The sequence below is a fragment of the Physeter macrocephalus genome, chromosome 1 (assembly GCF_002837175.3).
Source record: "Physeter macrocephalus isolate SW-GA chromosome 1, ASM283717v5, whole genome shotgun sequence".
Taxonomy (NCBI): Eukaryota; Metazoa; Chordata; class Mammalia; order Artiodactyla; family Physeteridae; genus Physeter; species Physeter macrocephalus.
The window spans coordinates 115602510-115628663 of NC_041214.2; the positions used below are offsets into that span (position 1 = coordinate 115602510).

At 34.3% G+C, this 26154-nt stretch overlaps 1 protein-coding gene across 2 annotated transcripts in view; it reads right to left on the reverse strand.

The window, feature by feature from the left end:
• Nucleotides 1-26154, reverse strand: part of EPHA6 (EPH receptor A6) — an 874792-nt gene that overhangs the window by 484309 nt on the left and 364329 nt on the right. For both annotated transcript variants that reach the window (XM_024120422.1, XM_024120421.1), the window contains exon 5: nt 15462-15797. In XM_024120422.1, coding sequence (XP_023976190.1) covers nt 15462-15797 — 336 coding nt within the window. The remainder of the gene's footprint in view (nt 1-15461; nt 15798-26154) is intronic.

The window sequence follows — 26154 nt, forward strand, 5'->3', positions numbered from 1 at the left end:
TTAGATACAGTTCTGAGAAATATATCATCAAAGCAAGTGGTAAGGGCTTCCCTGGTGGTGCAGTGGTTGAGAATCTGCCTGCCAATGCAGGGGACAAGCGGTCGAGCCCTGGTCTGGGAGGATCCCACATGCCGCGGAGCAACTAGGCCCATGAGCCACAACTACTGAGCCTGCGCGACTGGAGTTTGTGCTCCGCAACAAGAGTGGCCGCGATAGTGAGAGGCCCGCGCACCGCGATGAAGAGTGGCCCCCGCTTGCCGCAACTAGAGAAAGCCCTCGCACAGAAACGAAGACCCAACACAGCAAAAATAAATAAATTAACTAAAAAACTCCTACCCTCAACATCTTCAAAAAAAAAAACAGCAAGTGGTAAACCAGAAAAACAAACAAACAAAAAAGAAGTTGAAAATGACAGAGACCAGTGTGTGGGGGAAAAAAAGAAAAGAAAGGAGAGGAGGGGACGACATTTTTATTTCTATGCTTAAACCATGAAAATTTTATCTATTTACACAGTCAAGTTTCTAATGCAATACATATTTTTATTTTCCAAATTACAGATTTTTATTTCTTCTCTCTGAGAGTAAAGTAATATGAACTTGAACACGGATGAAATTTTACTGGGATACTTCTTCTTTACCTCTGAAAACAACTGTACAACTTGAAGTCCCCATGGCAAACTTCCAATAATACTGTAAAATATTACAGAATGAGACCTACAGCAAGAGCTGTATACATGGAAAGTTACAATGAGATTTTTAGGGAGGAGGTTTCTTTTTACTGGAGGTGTCAAATTAATAAACTGTGTTATTTTCTTATTTTTATTATGTCAAGTCTTTGGAATTATATAGAACACTGATTTTAAATATTAAAAGACTGTGCACATAGAATGTTCATCATGTTATTCAATGCAATTACTGAATAGGAGAGTGCTCATCATGTTATCTAGTGCAATATACTTATTTTGCAGATGAAGAATCTGAGGTCCAGAAAGATTAAACAACTTGCCTGAATTTACACAGCTGGATAGTAGCAGTTTAGGGACTAGAACTCAGAGCTGATCAGATTCTTTTTTTTTTTTTTTTTTTTTTTTTGCGGTACGCGGGCCTCTCACTGTTGTGGCCTCTCCCGTTGTGGAGCACAGGATCTGGACGCGCAGGCTCAGTGGCCATGGCTCACGGGCCCAGCCGCTCCACGGCATGTGGGATCTTCCCAGACCGGGGCACGAACCTGCGTCCCCTGCATCGGCAGGCAGACTCTCAACCACTGAGCCACCAGGGAAGCCCAAAGAGCTGATCAGGTTCTTACCGGCTGACTCCTGTCTCTCTATATGACTAAACTACTGGACATTTCAAGAGAATAAAAATACGACATTATAAGCTACAAATTCATGAGAATGCAGATGGTAAACAGCAGACTAAACTATGTACACAGGATATGAAATTTGGTTTTATGGAAAACCAAATAGACAATAATCTCTCCTGTATATTTTCAGGGCATTCTTGCTTAGGTTTACACAGCTGAACACTATGCCTTCTGTAGGTCTGTTTCAGAATGATGAACCTACGAATAGAATGCTTATTGTTGATATCCTAAGTGAGCACTTTATGACTACGGCAAAAGTATCAGGGTATTAAAGCTTTAAAAGATTCACTTTATGTATGGTAGAAATTTGTGTGTGTGTGTGTGTGTGTGTGTGTGTGTTTACATACCCATCCTCTTAATTCACTAATTTATTTAGTAAATATTTAATATATAGTTTTATGTGAAATGTGTCATGTTAGGCCTTGGGGATATGAACATTTATGACAAACCAACAGAAAAAAATTGACATGCAATTGAAATGCAGAGCATGGCAAGTACAGAGACCAGGTAAATATAAGGAGCTATAATAGGATAATCAGAGCCAGATCATGAAGGACCTTACAAGTCGATTTAGAGAACTAATCAATCATAAACCCACCACACAGAGAGAAACGGTGCCAACATTAGAAAATTTTGGTATTCATTTTCTTATGACTATATGTGTACATCAGTTGTTTACATAGTTGGGTGATGATGTGTATAGTTTCCAGTCCTGCAGTCCTTATGGTACTGTCAGCATTATTCTCATTCATTAAACTTAACATTCCATCTTACAGACATAATACATTTTACTCACTATTTATTTCTCGTCACTTAGGATATTTATACATTTCCTTATTATACATAATGCATGTTTGTACACACATATAGTTTTTCTATATGTTATCTTTCCTAGATATTAATATAGAGTAGTGGATATAAAGGATATAGTAATTTTAAGGCACTGGAAACACATTGCCATATAATTTTGTAGTTTTCCTGTAGTGACGTGGGAGTTCTGACCAAATCGTACTCTAAGAATACATAAGCATTACCATTTACCAAAGAAAACCTCACAAAAAACAAAAACATGTCCAATTTGATTAGAAGAAAATTACCTATCATTTTAATTTATTTGAATTTTAGTAAGAATGAAACTCTTTTTTAATGCATATTAGGCAACAGTATCTCTTCTAAGAATTGACTGCTCATCCTTTGCCCATTTTACCATAGTCTATTCACAAGTATTTTACCCAGCTTACTGCTTATTTTCATTTTATTTATAATCACTTTGATATGTGAAATTTCTATTAAACTCATCTGTTCTTTGCTTTGTAATTTATTTTTTATATGCTTCTCCATTTAGTCATATATTTACCTATATTTATTTTTTCTTAAGATATTATGTTTAACATTTATCTGTTTAATAACTTGGGATTTCTTTAAGGTATTTTCTTAGTTAAGAATTAACTTGAAATGTTTTAAATAATAAGTTTCCCTCAATACATTTTATTCAGTGATGTATACTTTTCCCATTGATTTTATGTATGTTCTTTATCCTATATTAAATCTCTCCGTATATTAAGAACTTTTTTCAAGGCTACCTCTTCTGTTCCTTTAATCAGAAACTGTTTCTATCTTTTCCTTAGAGATACAAATTAGTTCCTGAAATGTAAGCTAATTATTCATTCATTGATTTTGATTAAATATACTTTTCATGTTTTAAGGGATGTACTCAAATGAGAACTCATTTTTTAAAAAGCCATGTACAAATGAAGCAGCACTACATTTTGCAATTATGTAACACCTTCACTGTCCTAGCAATAGATGATATTTTCAATATACAAGCACAATGCAGTGAACTTTTAGATATTATGGAAACCTGATGCCATACTTCCTAAGAAAACTTTTACAAAGAAAATTAAGCAAAATTTCAGTGAAGAAATAGAATCACGAGGAAAGCAATTAGTTCTTGAAATATGAAAATATAAAAATAAAGTGATTTTTATGCAAAATCCAGTTCAGCAATACCATCTGTTTGCCATGTTTATGTGTTAAGTTTAGACAATGTATAATCTGAGTTTTTGCTTGGTTGTTGTAAATCCCAAACATATAAACTCTTCTAAGTTATCAAAAAATTAAGCAAAAATGATTTTAGCATCTTTTGACCCTAAAATTAGAGTTATGGGTTAATATCCAAAATACATAAACAGCTCTCACAACTCAACATAAAAAAAAAAATGGGCAGAAGACCTGAACAGATATTTTTCTAAAGAGTATGCAGATGGCCAATGGGCAAATGAAAAGATGATCAACATCGCTAATCATCAGGGAAATGAGAATCAAAACCACAATGAGATATTACCTCACACCTGTCAGAATCACTCTCATCAAAAAGAACACAAATAGGGCTTCCCTGGTGGCGCAGTGGTTGAGAGTCCACCTGCCGATGCAGGGGACATGGGTTCGTGCCCCGGTCTGGGAGGATCCCACATGCCGCAGAGCGGCTGGGTGAACACAAATAGCAAATATTGGCGAGGATGTGGAGAAAGGGGAATCTTTGTACACTGTTGGTGGGAATGTAAATTGGTGCGCCCACTGTGGAAAACAATATGGAGGTTTCCCAAAAAACTAAAAATAGAACTACCATATGACCCGGCAATTCCAGTCCTGAGCAAGAAAGAAACAAAAACACTAATTTGAAAAGATACATGCATCCCAATGTTCATAGCAGTGTTATTTACAATGTATATATATATATATATATATATATATATATACACACACAATGGAATACTACTCAGTCATAAAAAGAACGAAATTTTTCCATTTGCAACAACATGGATGGACATGGAGGATATTATGGTAAGTGAAATAAGTCAGACAGAGAAAGGCAAATACCGTATGATAACACTTATATGTAGAATCTAAAAAATACAACAAATTAATGAATATAACAAAAAGAAACACACTTACAGATATAGAGAACAAATTAGTAGTTACCACTTGGGAGAGAGAAGGGGGGAAGAGCAATATAGGGGTACGGGATTAAGAGGTACAAACTATTATGTATAAAATAAGCTACAAGCGTGTATTATACAGCACAGGGAATACAGCCAAATTTTATCACAGCTATAAACAGAGCATAATAACCTTTAAAAACTGTGAATCACTCTATTGTATAACTGTAACTTATATAACATTGCACATCAACTATACTTTAATAAAGAATAAAATAATAGTTTTCCCTACAAAATCAAGTCCCTGTTGGCCAAATTTATGTCAAACAAAGGGTAACTCCTCCCATACACTGTTTGTAGTACCTCTGATACCATGACAAGCTACAATGGATTTAAAAGTCACATGAAGGCAAGTATATGACTTCATTCCCTTCTCTGAGACTGTGAGCTACCACAAGGGAGAAAATAAAAATTTATGGAAGTAGAAAATAAAATTCAAATTAATAAGAGAAATGAAAAGAATTGGGACATTTGTAGAGAACAGTTTAGAGAAAGATAGTTAGTTCTAGATCATAGTACAATAATGAGGCGTTTGGCCTTAAAAGGTCATAAAAACTTTATCTAATTCTTCATGTGTAAAGAAAGTGGATATATCAAGGATGTATCATAAAAAAAGGTCTATCAGAATTAATTGCAATTAGGTTACTTTTTGCATTTCACCTAACATTATGGATTCTGTCTTTTATTGAGAAAATTAGAATAAAAATTACATTATGTTAAAATTAAAAAATATTATTTCTAACAAATAAATAAGTAGAAGTAATCTTAATAGAATGTTCTACTGATGGTCTTCCCATCTACAAAGAGTGATGATGCAGAGAAAGAACTTCTAGCTCTTGAAGTGCAATTTATTTTTTGTATTTTCTTCTTAAATAGGCTAATAGGCAGAAGGAAGATTTTAGACAAGATACATGGAAGACCACCCTAAAAGAGTCAGTTAAAATATAGAAGAGAATTGGAGCTCTTTCTTAGAGGTCTTTGAAATGGGATAAAATAACATTTATTTATAATATAAAATATATTTATCTATATAATGTTACTTATAACATTTATAAGAACATCTTGCCTGATGACTTGTAGCTAAAGTCTACATTCTCTTGAGATCCTTTAAGGCATATGAAAATTGTCACCTTATAAGTATAAAACTAATATGAACTGGCAGCAGTTAGGTTAATAAAATTCAGATGTTGGAAAACAGGTTTTTTTAGGACATAATTTTCCATGTCAGTTATCTTTAAATTTAAATATATAATTAAGTAGAACTTCAAATAGAGTTTAATTGTTCTGCTCTTAATACAAGTATCTCACATTTTGGATAAAACAGCTAAATAAAAACAGCAGTTGAACATTTTAAATATTCAAAACTGTCAGCACATGAAATATTTATTCTCATAAAAATAGAATGAGGAATCTATTCTCAATTTCTAGAAATCTAAATGTGCAATTCATATCTACAACTGACCAACATTTATCTTTATAAAAAGTAATAAAAAAATTTAAAAACAAAATTATGAGATAGGACATAACTATCAAATAAACTTATCAAAATATAATCTAAGGACTTCCCTGGTGGCACAGTGGTTAAAAATCTGCCTACCAATGCAGGGGATATGGGTTCGAGCCCTGGTCCGGGAAGATCCCACATGCCACGGAGCAAATAAGTCCATGTGCCACAACTACTGAGCCTGTGCTCTAGAGCCCATGAGCCACAACTACTGAGCCTGCGTGCCACAACTACTAAAGCCCGTGCGCCTAGAGCCCGTGCTCCGCAACAAGAGAAGCCACAGCAATGAGAAGCCAGCGCACCGCAACTGAAGAGTAGCCCCGGTTCAACGCAATTAGAGAAAGCCCGCGCGCAGCAACAAAGACCCAACGCAGCCAAAATAAATAAATAGATAAATAAAAATTTAAAAATATATATATAATCTAAAACTCATAGAAAGTAGTCAATCATTCACTATTTATATAAAACAGCCTTGAAATAGGAAGTCAAAAACAGAGGACATCAATTCACACAGGCATTATAAAGTAAAAGGTAGTCATATCTTAGAGATTTAATGATTCAGCAAAAGAGTAAACTAAGCTTTTTAAAGACAAAACAAAATGGAATGAAAAGTACATTTCTATTCACATATTATAGATATATTTGTCACCCTTGGAATATTATTGATTTGCTTTAATGAGAGATTACTTAAGAAATATGTAAGCTGGATAACAATTTGAAAGGATGAATACAAATAATTCAATGAGTCATGTCATAATTATTTTGAGGAAAAAAACACTTTTGCCTCAGGGTACACCTTGGAAATGACTCAATACAACAATACAGAGCAGAGGACAAAGGTATCAATAGCTATGAAATTTACCCTTAGGTCTATTAAAATTGCAAAATAATTAGAAGAGCATTAGACAAATTATGGAACTACCTTTCAATTTTTTTGTTTTTAATCTTTTATTACTAAAAGCTTTGCTCACTGTATAACAGAATAAATACGTGGCCAAACAACTAGTCTCTCTTTCGTAAAAACAGAAAAGTGAAATGTCAACATTCACCACCTGCCATATCACTATTTAATCATTTATTACTTTATACATATTTTAAGGACTTGTGTACTAAGTAATATTTCAGGCACTCATTTCTTGAAAAGGCATATTGAATCAGATATTATATGTTTAATTAGTCTTTCTTTATTTAGCTAAGCTCTAAAGAATCTTAAAGAATGAAAGACTGTTGACTGCTCTGTAGTAGACACCATGTCTCAAACACTCAAACATGCATCTATTTTTCACTTCATGGCATACAGCACAGTACTTGGCACATCATAGTTACTGACTATAGTTGTTTGCTGACTAACACATAGAGGTAAATAGGAAAAACAATGACATCACTATTTTGTAAAATGTTTTCAGGACCGATTTCAAGAGTGTGTGACTTGCCGCAGTTGCACGGCTCCCTGAACCTGTTTAGGGTTTAATGCTCAGCTAATGCCACCTTGAAATTCTTAATAATTTTATCTTTAACTCTTGTTTTGTAAGTGAAGTCTGATGGGACAATGGAGTGTACATTGGGAGCTTGAAGCCCCGGCTCTAGGCAAGGTCCAGCTTCTGGCCACCCCCCCTCTCCACATTCCTGGGGATGTGTTTTCCCTGTCTTCCCCCCTGCTCTCTGCCAAGCAGTCTTCCAATCCCTGCACTGCCCACGGATTGCTGCCATTCTCCACCTGGGTTAAGTGACTTTGTTAACTTCTGAGGAGGGAGGACCACATTTCTGGGTTGTCCCTTGTCTCTAGTGGGGATCTGGGCATATGCACAGAAGGGTCTAGGTGGGTCTCTCTAGCACTGGAGAGTGGAGTGTAGAGGAGTGTGTGTGTGTGTGTGTGTGTGTGTGTGTTGGCTGTCTCTGTTCTGCAGAGGCAACATTTTAGTGGGGGCAAGCTTCTCATCCACCCCATGCAGGTAGCCAATAGTTTCTGGGAAGGAGGTTCAAAGACCCTTAGGGTTCTCCCTTCGACTGTGGGTTTGGAAGCCCTGGGAACCTGGAGGTGTCCTCAATCTCCCTACAAGTATCCCTGTGCAGAGGGAGGGCCTCTCGACTGGATCAGTGCCTGGGGACACCCTCTCTTCCTCTTTTCAAACTTTTTGAGTCTGCCTTACATTTGTCTGCTCTGGTCTGCTTGAGATAGCCTTGGGTACTGCGGATAGGGAGTGGTGCAGGACTCTAGGAAAAGAACTGTGTGATTTCGATGATTTCATAAATGAGTTAAATGCTCTTATATTTCCATTTAAAAGTAGCATTGAGCAATTAAAGAGGAATGGTAAAGTTTATGCTAATAATTTGAAATTTACTTTTTCTTTACTTAGAAGGACATTAAATGGTAATTAAAAAAGCACCATGACAAGTTGAGAGAGAGAAATTGCAGAAGGAAAAAGCTTTATATGTTAGTACCTTTAATAGCCCTTTTTTTTTCTGTGTTTTGAACAAAGCGTCCTGCAGTTTCATTTTCACTGGGCACCACAAATTATGTAGCCGGAACTGACTGTTTTAGAATCCAAACCAAATAGAAAAGTGCTGAGGAATACATGGAAGGAAAAAAAGCTACTTAATCTAAACATGCTATATGGAATTTCAGTCTGATTAAAGGTCAGCAATTAGTTTTCAATCTTTACAAACTATTAAGTATTAAGACATTTCACATTTTAAATAATGATTAGAATAATCTATCAACCTTGAAAATCTTTTAGTTTTATTCTCACATTATTCAAAAAAATATTTATTAATATTTACTTTGAAGTTAAAGGGACTTTTAGAAAACATCCCCCCAAAATGAAAACCTAGTTTTTAAGAGCAACCACATTTGAATCCAATAATTCAGTTATCCAAATCAGTCAAGTTATGCAGGCAGAGTTTAGTTAATGAAATTAAATTGGCGTCCATTTTCAAAACAAAGAATTGCATTGAAAATGAGCAAACAATGTGCTAGACAGTTCTCAACCATAAAGTAGAACCTTACATCATGACAGCCATAGATTATGAAAAATGTGATCATATGCATTTATCTTCACTGCTAACCAGATTTATTTTTATAGGATTTAAAATATTTTACTAAACAATCTCTTACTAATTTTTCAATTTATATGGAGAAATGCCATTAAAATTGTTAATGTGGTAGTGGAGGCATCAAAATAGCAATAAGATCTTATTACTTTATGCTAAAGAAAACACCTTGTCACCTTTCCTGAAAAATGCACAAATGAGAATTTCTCAGAGAAACAGATGATGACTCTAAAAGCCAACAGCTTAAAATCAAGTTTAGGATTAAACATGTTTTCCTAGCAATGTACAATCACCAAAAAAACCCCCATGATTGCTATTAAAGGATGGTTTAGTGTTGATTAAAACCTTTTATTAAAAATTCTATAAGAACAGCACCACAGGACTTAGTGAGCATGAAATTTAGTACATGCTAAGGAATACATGTGCAATAATACTTTCCAGTTACTTTCTAGACAAATTCCTGGTTAAATTTAAGGCTTTGCCCTTTTAATTCCCACTGCCTGGAATAGTCTTTTATATATTCACAGGGTTTTCTCTTCAATTCATGATCTGCTCAAGTGTTATGATATCCAAAGAGGTGTTTTTGGTTTTCCTGTGTAAGATGCCCCTTCCCCATCACTTCCAAACCTCTTACTGTGTTAGTTTTTCTTCATGGGACATATCACTTCCTGACACTAAAATATAATATCCTGAATGAAGGGACACTATTAACGGTTTGTACTTCTCCTTTATTGCTATATCTCTAGCACATTGAACAGTTTCTGTCAGATAGTAAATATTCAATAAATATTTTTGAATGAATGAAATAATAAATTAATGAATGAAAGATTAACTGAAACCATCTCCAATATCTGTTAATGCAGTTAACAGAGATTTATTAGGTTATAGTCAATGTAGGTTGAGGATATGTTCAGTCAAATAACATAATATCCTTGTTCTCAAGAAACTTTCATATTGGTCAGGAAAGCAACTATTAAAAATATGATTATGATCCAGTGAGAGAGAACCATGTGTGTTATTGTACACAAGTGACTGGGAGCGGTTCAATTTCTACACTTCTTGACTAAGAGCTGAGCCATTTACCAACTTCAGGAAACACTGCTAAGGTCAAGAACATTTTCTATACCATTCGTTTACTCAAAAGTTGCATGCCACAAAAAGACACTAAACTCGGGAGTAATTTGATGTTTCCCAGGACTAAACACAAGGTTTACAATCATCCAGACTCTATCATAATTTAATATTTGGCTGGACCATAAAGTTATTTAGTTGTGATTAACTAGACTGACATTTCAATTATCTTCCCTACATAAAATATTCAGTGCACTTTTCAGAAGAAAAACACTTTTCCTAGGAGATAGGAAAATTTTATCCTTCAATATGAAGTGTCTGTGGCTTTTGAATATATAATTTTCTTATGTTTAAGAAATATGAAAAATACAAATAGTATAGCATCACTCTTAGCTTCAATTATGGTTATTACTTTCTTTCTTTTTTAACTTATCATGCCACTGGCTTATATTCAGTATATTTTTAGTAAGCATTTACAACTTTTATACTTTGAATAGACTTGCACAGATTTTAGAAAAAAGAATATCCACTGTCAAGAATTTTCAAAACACAGTGAGGATTATGAGGAATATCCAGACATAAAATAAAATACAGATATAAAGATGAATGAATGTTTATAATGTCACTAATTACCTACTCTAGCAACGTGCAAAAGGTTGCTATTTGAAATAGACTGTATTTTCAGAATGCAGTGAACTGTAAATCAAGTAGACATCTCAAGTTTATAAATATATGGAGACTTTTGTTGATTTAAATCTATTTTCAATGTCAGTTCAATTAATTATTGCTACCTGACCAAATATATGAAATCTGCAATCAAAATGTAAGCCTAAAGCAAGACCTATACAGAATAGTCACCCATTGGCAGAGACAGCAGTGTTGAATATATATTTTAGGAAGCTGAAGGACTGGACAAACTGCTTCTGACAATAATTGCTTTAAAGACCCTTTAGTAAATATCAGCAGAATTGGTTTGTAACTTAGCATGTCTTTCACTTTGAACATGGTCCCTAAAGGTTTTTGCACATGTCAGGATATCTACAAACACAATTTGTTTCAGGATGACTATCCATGATTAACATTTTCCTTTCCTGTCTATGACCTGAATAATTCCTTTTACTAAACTACACATCTTAGTTTTTCTATCATGCACTGAGGATTAAAATCAAATGTTTTCTAGGTGTTGCTTTCTTGTTTTGTTCTCTAAATGAACCACCTTTAAAGACCATTTAAATAAACTATCAAAATAGAAGGTTGCAAAAAAGCTTTTAGGGATTGCAGAAGTCAGTTAATTAAGGTTTATTGCAAAGATTTCTAATTATGAGAGTCATAGTCTTAAATCTATAATCTTATTTATCCAACTAGAATCAGGATAATCAAGGAATGTTTTTTCTAACTACAGCTAAGTGGTTCTAAGTGATTTGGAAATTTCTTTTTTTCTTTTTTTACATTTCTGTAATTGTAAGCAGACAGCAAACAATTAAGTCACGGTTGTTTAATGGGGTTTCCTTAATATTTCTTAAGTATGAGAAAAGACATATACATATAATTAACTACATGAAAGAAAAGGTAATTTGACGCAAACTTCCTCTTTATCCTCATGTTCCACACTGTGCACAGAATAGTAAAAACATAATTAATGCAATTGTCTATATTTTTCGGTCTCTATTATTTTATTTCCTATTTGTACGAGGTTGCCTCATGTACAACATTATTATTCTGCTGATTTTCTTTTTCCCTACCTCTGGCCCTGGTGATATATCAGCATCTTCTGCTAAATGGTTGTTCCCCTAACTTGTCTTGGCTATTTTGCAGACACCAACTCATTTCTCCAAATTTTAGTTAAATCTTCAGTTCCTTCCCCAAATCCTGCTGTACCTCTGCAATAAATCAACTTGTTAGATGTTCTTGGGTCCATTAGGCATCAGGGCCTAATCCCTCAATTGCTCAACCTTTGCTTGGTTCCTTCTACTCAGCATTCTTTCCCTTCTCCTGGCTTCATGTGGCCTACTCATATTCTACTCATCTCTCAGAACAGAACTTAATTTAATACTGCTTCCTCAGGAAAACCAGCCCTTATCCTCTAGACCTGAATAATACATGCTCTCAGAGCACCCTGAGCTTCTCCTTGGTGGGACTTATCACAGTACTAATTATGTATCTGTCAAATTATTTGTTATCTGCCTCCCCACCAGGGTGTAAAATTCACAAAAGCTCGCTCACCACTGTACATATGTTGAATAAATTAAAGGCTTATTAATAGCTCATATCACTTTTGTATTTTAGTGTGAAAACAATGATATGTAACCTACGGATAATGAGACAAATAATTTACTGTGGTCCCCTCAGTCCAACAAAATTGTAATGTGTTACCCTGTAACTTTGGACAGTGCCTCTTGAGTCACTTCAAAGAGAATTTCCAAAGATACCAAAGTGGAATGATGGCAAATCCCTCCCTCTATCTGCAACAGTAACACTGTTATCTTATTAAGGCTGGCACACAATGATGACAGCTCAAGTCTGGTTCTGGGACACTCCAGTTTCGAGAAGCTCCTTTTACCCAACACTAGGATCTGACCCCTTCTGATATGAAGAGAGTAATGGATACATGCACAGATTGAATTATTTCATAATGTTACCCTTGACTGGAATATCTGCATTTTTAAAGACATGATTTTCTAACATCAGAATTTCAGACACAAGAAGAGAAGACCTTCTTGGTGCCTCTTAAAATTATGACATGGAGTTAAGTGGCTCATACGTGTAAGACTGGTCATAATATTTTATAAAGTATATATGTGGCAATATTTTAGCTCAGTTTAGGACCTTGATGTACTTTTCAAACAAAATTTAAATATATTTTGATTTTTCATTATAATTTATAAGTAAAACAAAGTTGAATTAAATGAACAATAATTGTTTCTCAATATTCTTCTCAAAAATAAATTTACTGGGCAGGATTATTTAATACTACTGTCCCCTACCAGAATGTATAGCCTTAATATATGGATATTGTATCTTGTTTCATGCTTTGTACAATTTCTGTCCTTATAACAATACACTTTTAATGAATTCTCTCATTTTCAAAGTGGGAAATAGTTCATATCCTGCCCTTCTGCTAAATTAGAAAAATAGCCTAAATGAACTCTCTTCTAATTCTGAAAGACTGCTATGTGTATAATGTATGAAATTATGTAAACATATTTACATATATATTTTATTTAAAGTGATATATTGTTTTTATTCCCAAACTTAATTATTTATACCCTATAGTTAGAAGAGTTGTACTGGATTATATTTTTTTAAATCAAGTGGCATAAAAAAGGCTTAGAAATAATCTGCTAATGCAGAGAGAAACAGAAGACCCTATCTGTTTTATGCTGAAGACACATCTGACAAGATTTTGTTGATACTATGAGAAAAGAAAAAAAAGAGAAAATAGGAATTACATTTTGAACAATCATAAAGCAAATTTTATGATGTGGAGCAGTTTGCTAGATGAAGAGGAATATTATACAGTAAATACAAAAATGGTGATTCTACAGTATTATTTGGCTTTGCTTTATTTATTAGATGCATTTCTGAAGATTATCAGCAAAGTGAACTTATATATATTATTTTGAATAAAATAGTCACATCCACTTCAAATATGTTTTTAGTAGAATATTTAAGTTTTCTTCCTGTATACTTTACAGGTTTAGCAGTGTTTTTTTCACTTTTTATTTTGCAATAATTATAGATTCACAGATATTTTCAAACAAATGTATAGTAAGGTCCCATACACCCTTTACCCAGCCTCGCCCAATGCTAACTACTTGCATAACTATAGTGCAACATCAAAACCAGGAAATTGACATTGGGAAAATCCATAGAGCTCGTGTGTGCGCTTGCACGCATGTCGTGCGTGTAGCTCTTTGCAATTTATCACATATCTAACTTCATGTAACTACCACCATAATCAAAATACATAACTATATTATTACTACAAGGCTCCCTCCTGCTACCCCTTCATAGCCAATCCCTCTCTCCCTAAGCCCTAACCCTTGTCCACCAAGAATCTATTCTCCATCTCTACAATTATGTTATTTCAAGAATGTTATATAAGTGAATTATACAGCATGTATCCTTTTGAGATTGGTTTTTTTCACTCAGCATAGTGCCCTTAAATTTTATCCAAGTTGTGTGTATCACTAGTTTGTTCCTTTTTATTGCTTAATAGTATTCCAACATCTTATATATATTTCTACTTTAAATATCACCATAGCTGCCTTAATGCATGATATGGGCCGAAATGTATCTCCTAAAATCCATATGTTGAATTTAGCATGTGACTGGATTTGGAGATAGGTCCTTTAAAGATGAAATTAAGGTAAAATGAGGTCATATGGGTGGGATTTAATCTGTCATGATAGTATCCTTACAAGAAGAGATTATGACAGAGACATGCACATAGGAAAGAACATGAAGACACAGGGAGAAAATGGATATCTACAATCCAAGGAGAGGATTTAGAATGAAATCAACTCTGCTGATACCTTAATCTTGGACTTCTGGTCTCTAGAACAATAAGAAATTAAAATTCTGTTGTTTACACCACCTAGTCTGTGGCATTTGTTATAGCAGACCTAGCAAACAAATATAGTGTAAAAGAATAGTATAAAACATATAAAACAATACCTTCTTCTATAAGACAATCACTTCTGTATCAACATAATTTATAAATGCTTCTCAAAGGGAGTTTTTAAAATCTTTGATTTTAAAATCTTTGTATCATGCTTTGTGATAAATTACGTTATGGGGGGAATTAAAGAGAATACATACTTAAAAAAATCATAGGTCTATTCGTGCCTAACTACATTGCAGTAAAAACCTGTAGTGTTAAAAGGGACCATTTAGCTGAAAGCAATTGGAGTTTTTAAAAAAGACAGTTTAACTATTTTTTACACAAAACTGCACCTAAACAACAGCATTTAGACACATTTCTGGATATTTTTTGCTGTTTCTTTTAGGAGTGGATTATGGTTAGGCTTGTTGGCTGCATTGTTTTTACAATATAGATATGAATTATAATTAGCATAAATTCTTACTATTTGCTTATTTGACATGGAAAAGAGATGGCTGCATAAATATGGCAACTGAATTTCAATTCATGTAGCAACATTTTATTTATGTCTGATGTTTGTTGGTAAGTAATATGGACTTGCCCATTAAGATATGTTAGTATAGGATTATATCAAAAACATAAATGCATAGATATTAAAGAGAAGCTTTATATCTAATTGACCATACTACTAAGAAGTAATATCAAAAATATCTTTCTGCACCCTGGGAAACAATAAGAACAACAACCAGAAAATCACCCCTATAATGTATAGAGTGTACGATTGCACCTCAGTGAATATAGGTTCACCAGGGATATTAAGCATCAAAAGGGAATTATAGATAAGTTTTGAGAGAACAACAGTGGAACTTACCATCTTGATTCGTGGTCACTGTAATAGCTGTGAATGGCTTGGGAGAAAAACTCAACTCAGAAACTCCATTCATGGCTTCTATTTCAAAGGTATAATTCACGTGAGGCACAAAGTCAAGTACTATCACGGAATTGTTGATCAGGCCAGTATGTCTTGGGATGAAGCGGAGTCCTCCACCACAGTCCTCACACTGGCTGGTGTCTAAGCCACATTTCTTACAGATTACACTGTATGTGAGATCTTTTCTCCCTCCTGTGTCACTTGGTGGGCTCCATTCCAAAATAAGGGCCGTTTCATTGATGTTAAAAACCACATTCCTAGGAGCTGAAGGTGGCCCTAGAGAAAGCAATTAAAAAACAAATGTACATGTATAGGACAATGAATTATGGTGCTAACTTGAAAACGTCATCAATAAACACTTGCTGGTCTTTTATATTAGTTTGAGCTCTTTCTTCTGATGGAAACCAGAAAGAAATGTGGTTAAAAATATCTGAGTTAGTCTAGTAAGAGTGGAGTCTTAGGGGTGAAGATGGTCTATATCTTAACTTTTGGTATATGAATTTCAATATTTAATATCAAAAGCCACAGATCTCCAAAAGATACAGTAATTATACTTTTTAAATTTGTTGTTGAAAATATATAACAAAACATTATTTTAAATTATGTGATGGTTTTAAATACATCTTAATAATTACATTATTTTAAAATCTTGAAAAAATAGTAACATGCATATATAAAACATGCTGTGTTCATTCTTTCAGTCCTCAAACTATGCTTGATGTATAACTAAAACTCCCATTCATTTTTCTGGACAATCTAAGAATCTTTTTCTCACAGGCTCAGAATAAATGGCCATAAACTCAAGGTGGACAGACAGTTTGGAAGAAGGGGAAGAGGAAGGGAAACTGGAGGCAGCATAAAGGCTTTTACTAGGTCCTGCCAATTTCATGGGACAAAAGCATTATACGGAAGGGATAAAAGGGGGTATACATAAGAAGTGGTACCTAGACTTTTATATAGATTAACTTTACTAAACATAAGTAAGTGTGTCCTTAGAAGCTTATAAAGAGACCCACAGAATCCTCTTATTCGTCATCAAGAGTGCACAAACCGGGCTTCCCTGGTGGCGCAGTGGTTGAGAGTCCACCTGCCGATGCAGGGGACGCGGGTTCGTGCCCCGGTCCGGGAAAATCCCACATGCCGCGGAGCTGCTGGGCCCGTGAGCCATGGCCGCTGAGCCTGCGCGTCCAGAGCCTGTGCCCCGCAAAGGGAGAGGCCACAACAGTACCCCGCGTGACACACACACACACACACAAAAAGAGTGCACAAACCATGTTTCTCGTGGATGAGCATCTGCTCTCTTTTTTCTCATTATTTTTCCACACGGATCACACTGCATAGAGTATTTATATCCTTTAACTATTCCAGCCTTTTCTTAAAATTGTTTCAATAATCTTTTACACTTATCTGAGTCCTTCAAACCTCAGTTTCATATCATTCACTGAACAAATATTAACTGAAGGTCTACTAGGTGCCTGGCACTGTGCTACGTGCTATGTTGTGAAATACCACAGAATCCTTTCTGTAAGAGACTGTGCTTATGACAGATATTTTGAAAAATAATTTATTGCATAAATAACTAATTAACATTCCTGCCGTATTTTTAAAAGCTTAGTTTTAAGAAATCTAAACAGTTCTTTAAATTTCTGCTATCAAGAAAATTTGCTTAGAAGGAGGGAAAGAATTCTCTGTGACATTCTCTCCATAGAAAGAAATTCAATTTTTGATATAAGCTTCTTTTGGATTTCAAGATATGGTCATTCATTCATTAAATATATATATTTTTAGTGACTACTATGTGTGCCAGATATTCTGTTAGATCTTGGGCTTACAGCATGAATGTGATAAAAGTTATTTCTGCTTTCTTGTTATTAACACTTTAGCTGAATGGCTAGATAAACACAAATACACACACACAAACAAAAGAATAAAATTCAAATTATAGTAAGTGCATTTACAGAAATCAAAAGGATAGGAGCTGAAATAACCTGAGAAACATTCTGAGAAGGCCTCAGATAGGTGATGTGGAAGACGTTCAGAGGGGTGGGAAGAATATTAGAGGTAGAAGATGTGTGGCTCTTTAGTCAAAAAAGATTTTTAAAATAGTCATGGAACTGTCAGAAGATCCCTGTAGCTAGAATGCAGAAGGAGGAAGCAAGAAGTGAGTTGTAAGGAATAGGAAGGGGTCGGATAATGCCAGACTGCTGGCTCGCTGGAGTGAGTCTGAATATGTTTCTATACTTAACAGGAAGAAACTAACAGATTCTATCTACAGAAGTGATGTGTTTCAAAAACAGCATTCTGGCAGCAGTGTGGGGAATGGTCTAAATGAGTACAGAGGACTCAGTAGCAAGATCTGTTATATACTGTTAGAGTAGCATAACATCACTCCTAAAACTACATGATTGTGTATTGGCTTTGAGATATTAAGAAGTATTATATTTTCATTTTGCTGGATCCTGATATCAGCAACCTAATGGGTAGGACTCAGACACCTATAGGTATACCACCTAAAGCTAGACCTAGAAAAGGGACAGTTAGTTTTTCTAAAAGGTTTCTTCATACCTTGCTTTATGTCATTTCATGTTCCAGAGAGTTAAGAAACGTCTACCTTCAGAAAGGAAAAAATGGAAGGGATTATAAACTAGAGCACAGGGATAGGCATAGTTCTTTACCTCCAACCTAGACTCATGGCTAGGAGATAAAGATTCATTATCATTATCATAATAATGTCTTCCTACAGAATGACATATTCATATTGTTGTTCTTTTCTCTTATTTATAATGGAAAAACATGAATTATTATTCACTTACATTTCCAAGAACAGGAAGAATATTATCAATTATGTTATGGGTGTCTGCAAGTATATGACTGTCCGCCTAGAGATACTTAAATAAAACCGGCAGACACCCTTCTTCCTCAAGGGCTCTCATACCAATTTGCATGACAATTAAATAGCTTTTTAATTGCTGTTAAATTATGCCAGCTAAACTGTGATTTCATGCAAATATTAAGCTGTAATGACATGCATAATCATCTACTAAGATTTAGAACTTAGAACAAAGAGAGACAATTAATTCTAATCCTCAGATTCAACTAAATTATGTGTCACTGGGCTTTTATGAATGTGGCCTGACTGCTTTGTTATCATTTATAAATTATACACAGATTATGTGACACACAGAAAAAAAAATCTTGGCAGCAATAACTCTTTTGGAGACATCTGCACTGAAAACTCTCAGGGATTTTCTTATGTTGATTTTTTTTCTTTAAAGGAAACAAGTAATTCACATAGAAAAAAGCTATCTCCACACTACACCCTCCAAACCAACCTCATAAGAAAAGGACAGTTATCCTAATTTGCAGCTAGCTGTTTTTCTAGCCTATCATGTAATAAACTTAAATAAAAACTACAATTTTATTTCTATTAAAAAAACACACTTTCAATCTTCTTCTTTTTTTTTTTTTTATTTTTTTTGGCTTCAATGCGGTCCTGTCCCTCCCCAGAAGAGCATCTGGCCCTGCAGCCCCCATCTTCCTCTCAGAGTAGCAGAGGCCAGGTGAGCTACAATTCTTTAAATTTAATTTAAATTTTTTCTTTATGTAAAATGTTTTAAACAGAACTATATTTCCCAAAATACATCCTGCATAATATCTCTAGCCCCATGAGATATCACAAAAAAAATGAGTTCAGTGCTCAAATTAAGATTCCTCTGGCAGATTGACGCTGAAACAAAAGAAACACAATTTGCTTCACTTTGTTGAATCCAACATTTCCCAAATGTTTATTCATGGAATGTTATTTTCTAAGAAGCATATGAAGGAATACTAGCATTCTGCAGAACACCCTTTAAATAAAGGTTGACAGTGAAGGAGAGCAAACTTAGGGGTCACATTTCAGTTACTACATACTTTGCTGTAGATTTCATATTTTATGCTTATAATTACAGAAATATATTATCTCATAAATAAACAGGGGTCTTTTTCATATTAACTGAAGAGTGACTATACATTCACCCATTAACTCTATAACTAATTGTGGCTTACAGATGCATTTTTTTAACCTTAAGAACAATGAAAATTTGATCCAAATAACTGAAAATCATTAAAGGCTATTGCCTATTAAACTTTATTAAACTATATTTTCCAGTTCTTAACTTACTACCTGGCAATAATTTAAATGTGTTTGTTGGGGACTTCCCTGGTGGTCGTGTGGCTAAGACTCCATGCTCCCAATGCAGTGGGCCCGGGTTTGATCCCTGGTCAGGGAACTAGATCCCACATGCCGCAACTAAGATTCAGCACAGCCAAATAAATAAGTAAATAAATATTTTTTAAAAATGTGTTTGTTAATTTAATGACTACCAAGACTTTATAATACAGTTTCCTAATAAAAAGCATATTATTTACATCTGAGTTTACGAATGAGAGAAACATAGTTCTATGTTTATCTATGTCAAAGAGAACATCAGAATATATATATATATATATATATATATATATATATATATAAAATCATCTAGATAATATATATATATATATATATATATATATAAAATCATCTAGATATGTTTAGGCAAATGTTTTGCAAAGGAGTAAATTATATGAATAAATGAAAAAGTACATCTTCAGACTTTAATAATGTACTAAAAATATCAGTTGTCAGATCTGCATATAGACATAATTTAAAACTCTAAAAGTCATTTCATTCTTTGCACTATCACTATCAATTTTAACTTTATCTATATTTATGTTATTAATCTAATATCCTCCCTATATAATCTTTGAAAAGGTATTCAATAGGAGCCCTGTAAACAAAATTTTGTATTCATATCTAAACCACTATGTGCTCTATCAATGTTTTGTTCATAAAATGTTTGTATATTTGGAAATGGATGATGAATAATCATAAAACTGGGGCTTCAAGCTCACCACAGGGAAGGAACTAAATCAATTTATTCAGATAAAGAAATGAGGCCCAGGAAAGTTTTGTAATTATGTCAAGGTCATGAAATGTATTAGTGGTAGGATGAAACCTAGGTCTTTTTATGTTTAGATTTTTTTTCTATCACATTTTCTGTCACAATGTATTCATCTTATAAATAAAAAAATGTTTTATAGTGCTTTGCTTAGAGAGTACTATCAAATGCAAATTTTCAAAACACACAAATTAGAGAGCAATTTATTGCCTTCCTACAACAGATTTCTTTTAATTATGTTACCTTAAAGCATTTAAAAATATTTACGGAAGAGTAACTGAAAATTAAATCTTCAAGATAAATACTGCTCAAGATACAGAAACATGTGCACTTCAAATCCTTTGAATTCTACATATTCTCATTTTTTTCAGTATTATTGTACTTATTTCAGTAACTAAATTGGTATCTAAAATTAAGACTTGTCCGTTAGTGTTTTCATAACACCGTGAATGAAGACTTAGATAATTCTTGCTACATTTCCCCTCATTTCTAAGACTCATAGTTAAAGGAAACAAAAATAAAAAAAGAAATCTAATAGACTAAATACCATTCACTTCCAGAATAAAATCTAAATCTCTCAACCTCGTCTACATTTGTCTTTATAACTAGGCCCATTCCTTAGCCTCCTTCTCCCTTTTGCTGCGTCTCAATGCCTTTGCACATACTGTTCCCTTACTTTTTTTTGCTCTGTGGAAAATTCCTACTCATCCTTCATGTTCTGATTTAGGTGTTTACCCCCTTTGTGACACCTTCCCATTGTCCTCAGGCAGAGCTACTTTTATACATTGTAGGCATGTATTCAAAAATATATAACCAAAAATTTTTAGCACTTTTTTGTTCTAAGGAGTGTACTTAATATCTCACATGATTTATTTCATTTAATTATCACAATAAACCTGTAAGGTAGTTAATTATATCCCCGTTTTATAGAAAAGGTGACTGGTGCTTACCAAATGAACATATTGCACTGAAATATATGTATTCTTATATACAGGTCTATTCTGGTCTAGCTTGATCCAAAGGTGGCATGTGCTTTAACTAAGATGAATAGAATGCATAGTTTCGTGCAACCCTACAAGAATTATTTTTCACATAGTGCAAATTTTGAAAAATATTGGAGAGCAGAGAGTTCAAGGTTATAATCTTTGCAAGAATCCAGTGTTATTGATTCAAGAGAGAACCATGTGACTCGAAAATCATGTAAGAAGTGGAAGGGGATGTTTATATTATGAAAACTGGTATTAACTAATAAAAACCCATAGCAAAATGGACAGCCACCCATATCTCATTGGGAAGGAATAAAAGCTTCTCAAAATACAGTTCCATAGACACTCAAAACTTGAAAAATAAGCATTTGTGTCTCCAAATTTCTATGCCATAGAGCGTGGACATAATTTTACCTTGGAAAAATTCAAAAAAACAGTTATCAACTATTTTCATCGATGCAGAAAAAATCTTCAATATAAACCCATAGAATAACTAATTCTAAAAACTACAGAAATATGCTATAATTGTGGTCAAGAGTTAAATGGCAAAACCACATTCATAATAAAAGCACACTTAAACACAAATGAAATCATGAGCAGCCTGCGCTTGGGTGTTCTGAGTAAAAAATCATCCAGTTTCGCTAAATATCATGAAGAAAAAAATCTTGCACACCTACATACAGCCCTTTCTGTGTCTGAGTCAGTTATTTTTAATTAAATACTCATTAGAAATAAGAGAAATATGATGAGACTAAGCACTGTCATATTTTGGGAGGGAAAAGCAAAGCAATAAATGAATAGATTAAAGCCAATTAATAAATCTTTCTCAAAAGGCATAGCACCGTAGAGATAATTATGAATATTCTCTTTTCAATTATGGATTAGTCATGGTAAGTGGTCTGTTGTGTACAAGTAGATGATATTAAATGGGACAATTCTCTCTGAGTTCCAACTGTAGATGCCAAGAACAGATTCGCCCTGGTAGCAAGTGGTAATTCAATTCTTCAGCATCAGCAGAATAACCACTTAATATCACTTCCTATGGAGGAACCTCTCCCAGGTAATTTGGTAAAAGAACCTTGCCTGAAATAAAAATTAAAGTATTTATGTTTAGGAAACTCCATGAAGCTCAAGTGACATCTTATATCAGTGATCCGTATTAGGGAAACTGGGATTCATTACATACAGGTATCTATCCTATAATATAAGAATCATTTTAATTTTAAAAATATACCACTGCCATACATAAAGTAAATATTTAGAGTTATTTTCTATAATGAGAACAAGTCTAGAATATAACACAGCCTGTTAAAGGTAATAAATCCATTTATGCAATATCTCCCATTCTGGCTTCTGCAAAATTGTGGTTGCTACCTTGTGTTTACAGTCACCTAAGCAATCAGCTGCGCTTTTGTTTTTTCAGTTGTGAGACAGAAAAGCAAGGAACCAGAATGTTTTTTTCCATGCAAAAGAAGCTTAGGGGAGAGAGAGAGGAAGAGAAAGAGAAAGAGAAAGAGAAAGCGAAACGAAAGCGATGGGGCAAAAAAAGAAAAGATAGCAAGTAGAGCAGGGGTATCTGTATGGGAGCATCCTATACCCACCCAGAGTGGAGGACCTGAGTAGGGCAGATGAAACGGGGAAGAACACCTTTCCTGATGCATCTCAACACAATATTTGTTCTATTCAAAGTAAAAGTGAGAGAATAATGACTTTCTCAAGCGGCCAATCATTCCAGAAATAAAGAAGCCATGTTTTACAATGTTAACCTTAGAGCAAAAATAAATTCAACTTTTACACTTTCATTCCAACCACAGTCACTGTACACCAAATATAAAGATAAAAAGACATGGTATTTGCCTATGTATTAAGAATGAAACTGGAAGAAACCGTTTTACTCAAGGTACTTGACTACATATTTAGATAACCAAGAAAAGTGAAATCCTTAATGATGTCCAAAATAAGTACCCATATATATGATTTGCATTTTATGTTTTGAACTTCTCTAAGTAGGCAGCACAAATGTTTTGTTGAATGTGTTAATCTTCCAGCACCTGTTCAGTAACTAAAAAAAAAAATCCTCCTATTGATTTAAACACACGAGAAACATCAAAGTGAAAACGCGATGACTGTGGAATTACATTTGTCTAACTTTTTATGCATCCGTATATTAGACCCTCACTTCATTTCTCTCAGTCCTTTCATGCTCTCTGCCTTTCTTGCTTGACAAGTGCTTTCTTAGTAACTCCTATAGTCCTTTGTTTCTCCAACCTTAGTGAGCATTTTTCCCTTCTGGCCTAGAAAAGCCTTAGACAGTTATTTTGATCACAGACTTCTTGGCAGGCAGCAGGGTCTCCTATGCTCTGAACTGCTCTCAGAGGCAGCCCTAATTGACCAAGAGATGATTTTTTGGAGTGTCCTCCACAGCTCATCCTTTAAAGCACAGAACATACATTAATGAGTCACCTGAGAAATAAAATTAAGAGTTTATGAAGTAGATTAAGATAATAGAGAAAACACTTCAGCATTTCATTTTAAATTTCTTATTCTTAATTTCTTTAATATACTTTGCAGTTCATGTAAGAGAAGCACAATGAATGTTTTAAAAACATTCATTTTTGATTTTTAAAACAATGTTTTAAAAATCAAGAAGATCCAAACTTACAAGTATGTTGCTGGTATAACTGGATATTAGGACTGTTTGAGAGATCCTAATATAGTTAAAATTAGAGATGGAGAAAGAGGCCAGGGCTGGACTTTGGATGTTCTTGGATTGACTCTTACAATTTTGGCAAATAGGTGTTGGGCTTTAAAAGATGTTGTGCAGAAGAAGTGGTAATATGATCAAGGTTTTGTTTTTGTTTAAAAATAATATTTTCTAATAGTTTGGAATATTTGGAGGGATGGAAGACTAAGCGAAGGAGACTTGCCAAAATATTATTAAATTAGCCGAAGAAAGAGTTGAGGGCCTTAACAAAAAGGAAGGGACCAGGAGTTGATATGAAGGAATGGACAGAAGAAATACTAAGAAGTAAAACTGACAAGCCTTGTGACTACTTGGACACGTCAAGAGTAGGGACAGGGGTTATGATTCTAAGCTTTCTTGCTTGGATGCATGGGTAGATGAGGATTCACCAGGATAAGGAAACAAGCTGGGTTGGATGAGCAGGCTGAGTTAGGAAGTAATAAAATTGACTTTTGTAGGTGAGCTAAAAGTATTAGTTTATTCATTCTTCGAATATTTATTTATTCTGCCTAGTATTTGCCAGGTACTATTATTAGTGCTGGAGACACAGTAAAGAAAGAACATTCATGATCCCCTTGTAATCTACTATGGGTAGAATGACAATAAACAAGGAAGTGAGTGTAAAAATAAATCAGATATTTTCAAAGAGTGACATAATGCATAAAAAATAAAATATATGGTATAAAAAAGAGTAACTGGGAGGGATTCTATTTTTGAACAGGTGATCAGGAAATGCCTGTCCTAAGAATTGACATTTGAGCCTGACTGTCAAAAAGAAAACAACTATAAGAGGACCTAAAGGGAGAGCACTTCGTGTAGAGGAAACTGCTGGCATTAAGGATGAGAACAAGTACAGCATCATGGAAGTTCATGAGTTTAATAACCAAGGAGAGTATGGTATGATACAAGATTTGAGATGTGGGCAGGTTTCTATGGGACACACAGGTTATCAGATCCTGTAATGAGTTGGCTAGGTGACTTTGGACCTTAAGAGAGAAGATTGGGATATGGATAAAAATATAGGCATCATCTATTTACAGGTGCTAGTTGAAGCCATGAGATTAAGAACATGTGATGAGACAAGAAAGCTAAGAAAGGAGCATGAGAAAAATTAGTATTTAACAGGTGAGCAAAAGAAGAGAAACTATCCATGGTAACAAACACAATGTTCAGAAAATTAAGTGGGTAAAGGGGAGATTGCAAAGTCTTAGAATAAAAGAGAAAAAATAGTTTCAAGAAAAAGGAAGAGATCAACAGAGTTAAATGTCATGAATAACAAGACAAAAATGTTTCTAACACAATACGGCAAATAAGATCATTGGTGAATTTTTCTTACACAGTTCATTTTCTGACACAGTTCACACAAAGAAAAACATGATTGCAGGAGAGTGAAGAGCAAAAATCTGAACGTAGTAGAGTAAAAAGTAAATTAAAAGTGTGTGAAGAAGTAGCCATAGCCGATGAAGACTGCTTTTTCAAGGTACTTGTTTTGGGAGAAAAGCTATTGGACTGGGAACATTATTTAATGATAGAAGTTTGAGTACACTTATAGGTGGTGAGGAAGGAGTTAGTGGAAACAAAAAATCAAAAGAGGAAGTTAACAATAATAGCCCAGCCCAATAGACGGAAGGATTTGATCACCTCTCCACAGCCAATATTTGAGGGATTAGCTTTGATTATGAGACATCTTTTTTTTAAATTGTAGCCATTTGAAACACCTAAAAATCTTTATGTGTACACCTCACCAAGGAAGATATACTGATGGCAAATAAGCATATGAAAAGATGCCCCGCATCACACCATCAAGAAAATGCAGGGCTTCCCTGGTGGCGCAGTGGTTAAGAATCCGCCTGCCGATGCAGCGGACACGGGTTCGTGCCCCGGTCCGGGAAGATCCCACATGCCGCGGAGCGGCTGGGCCCGTG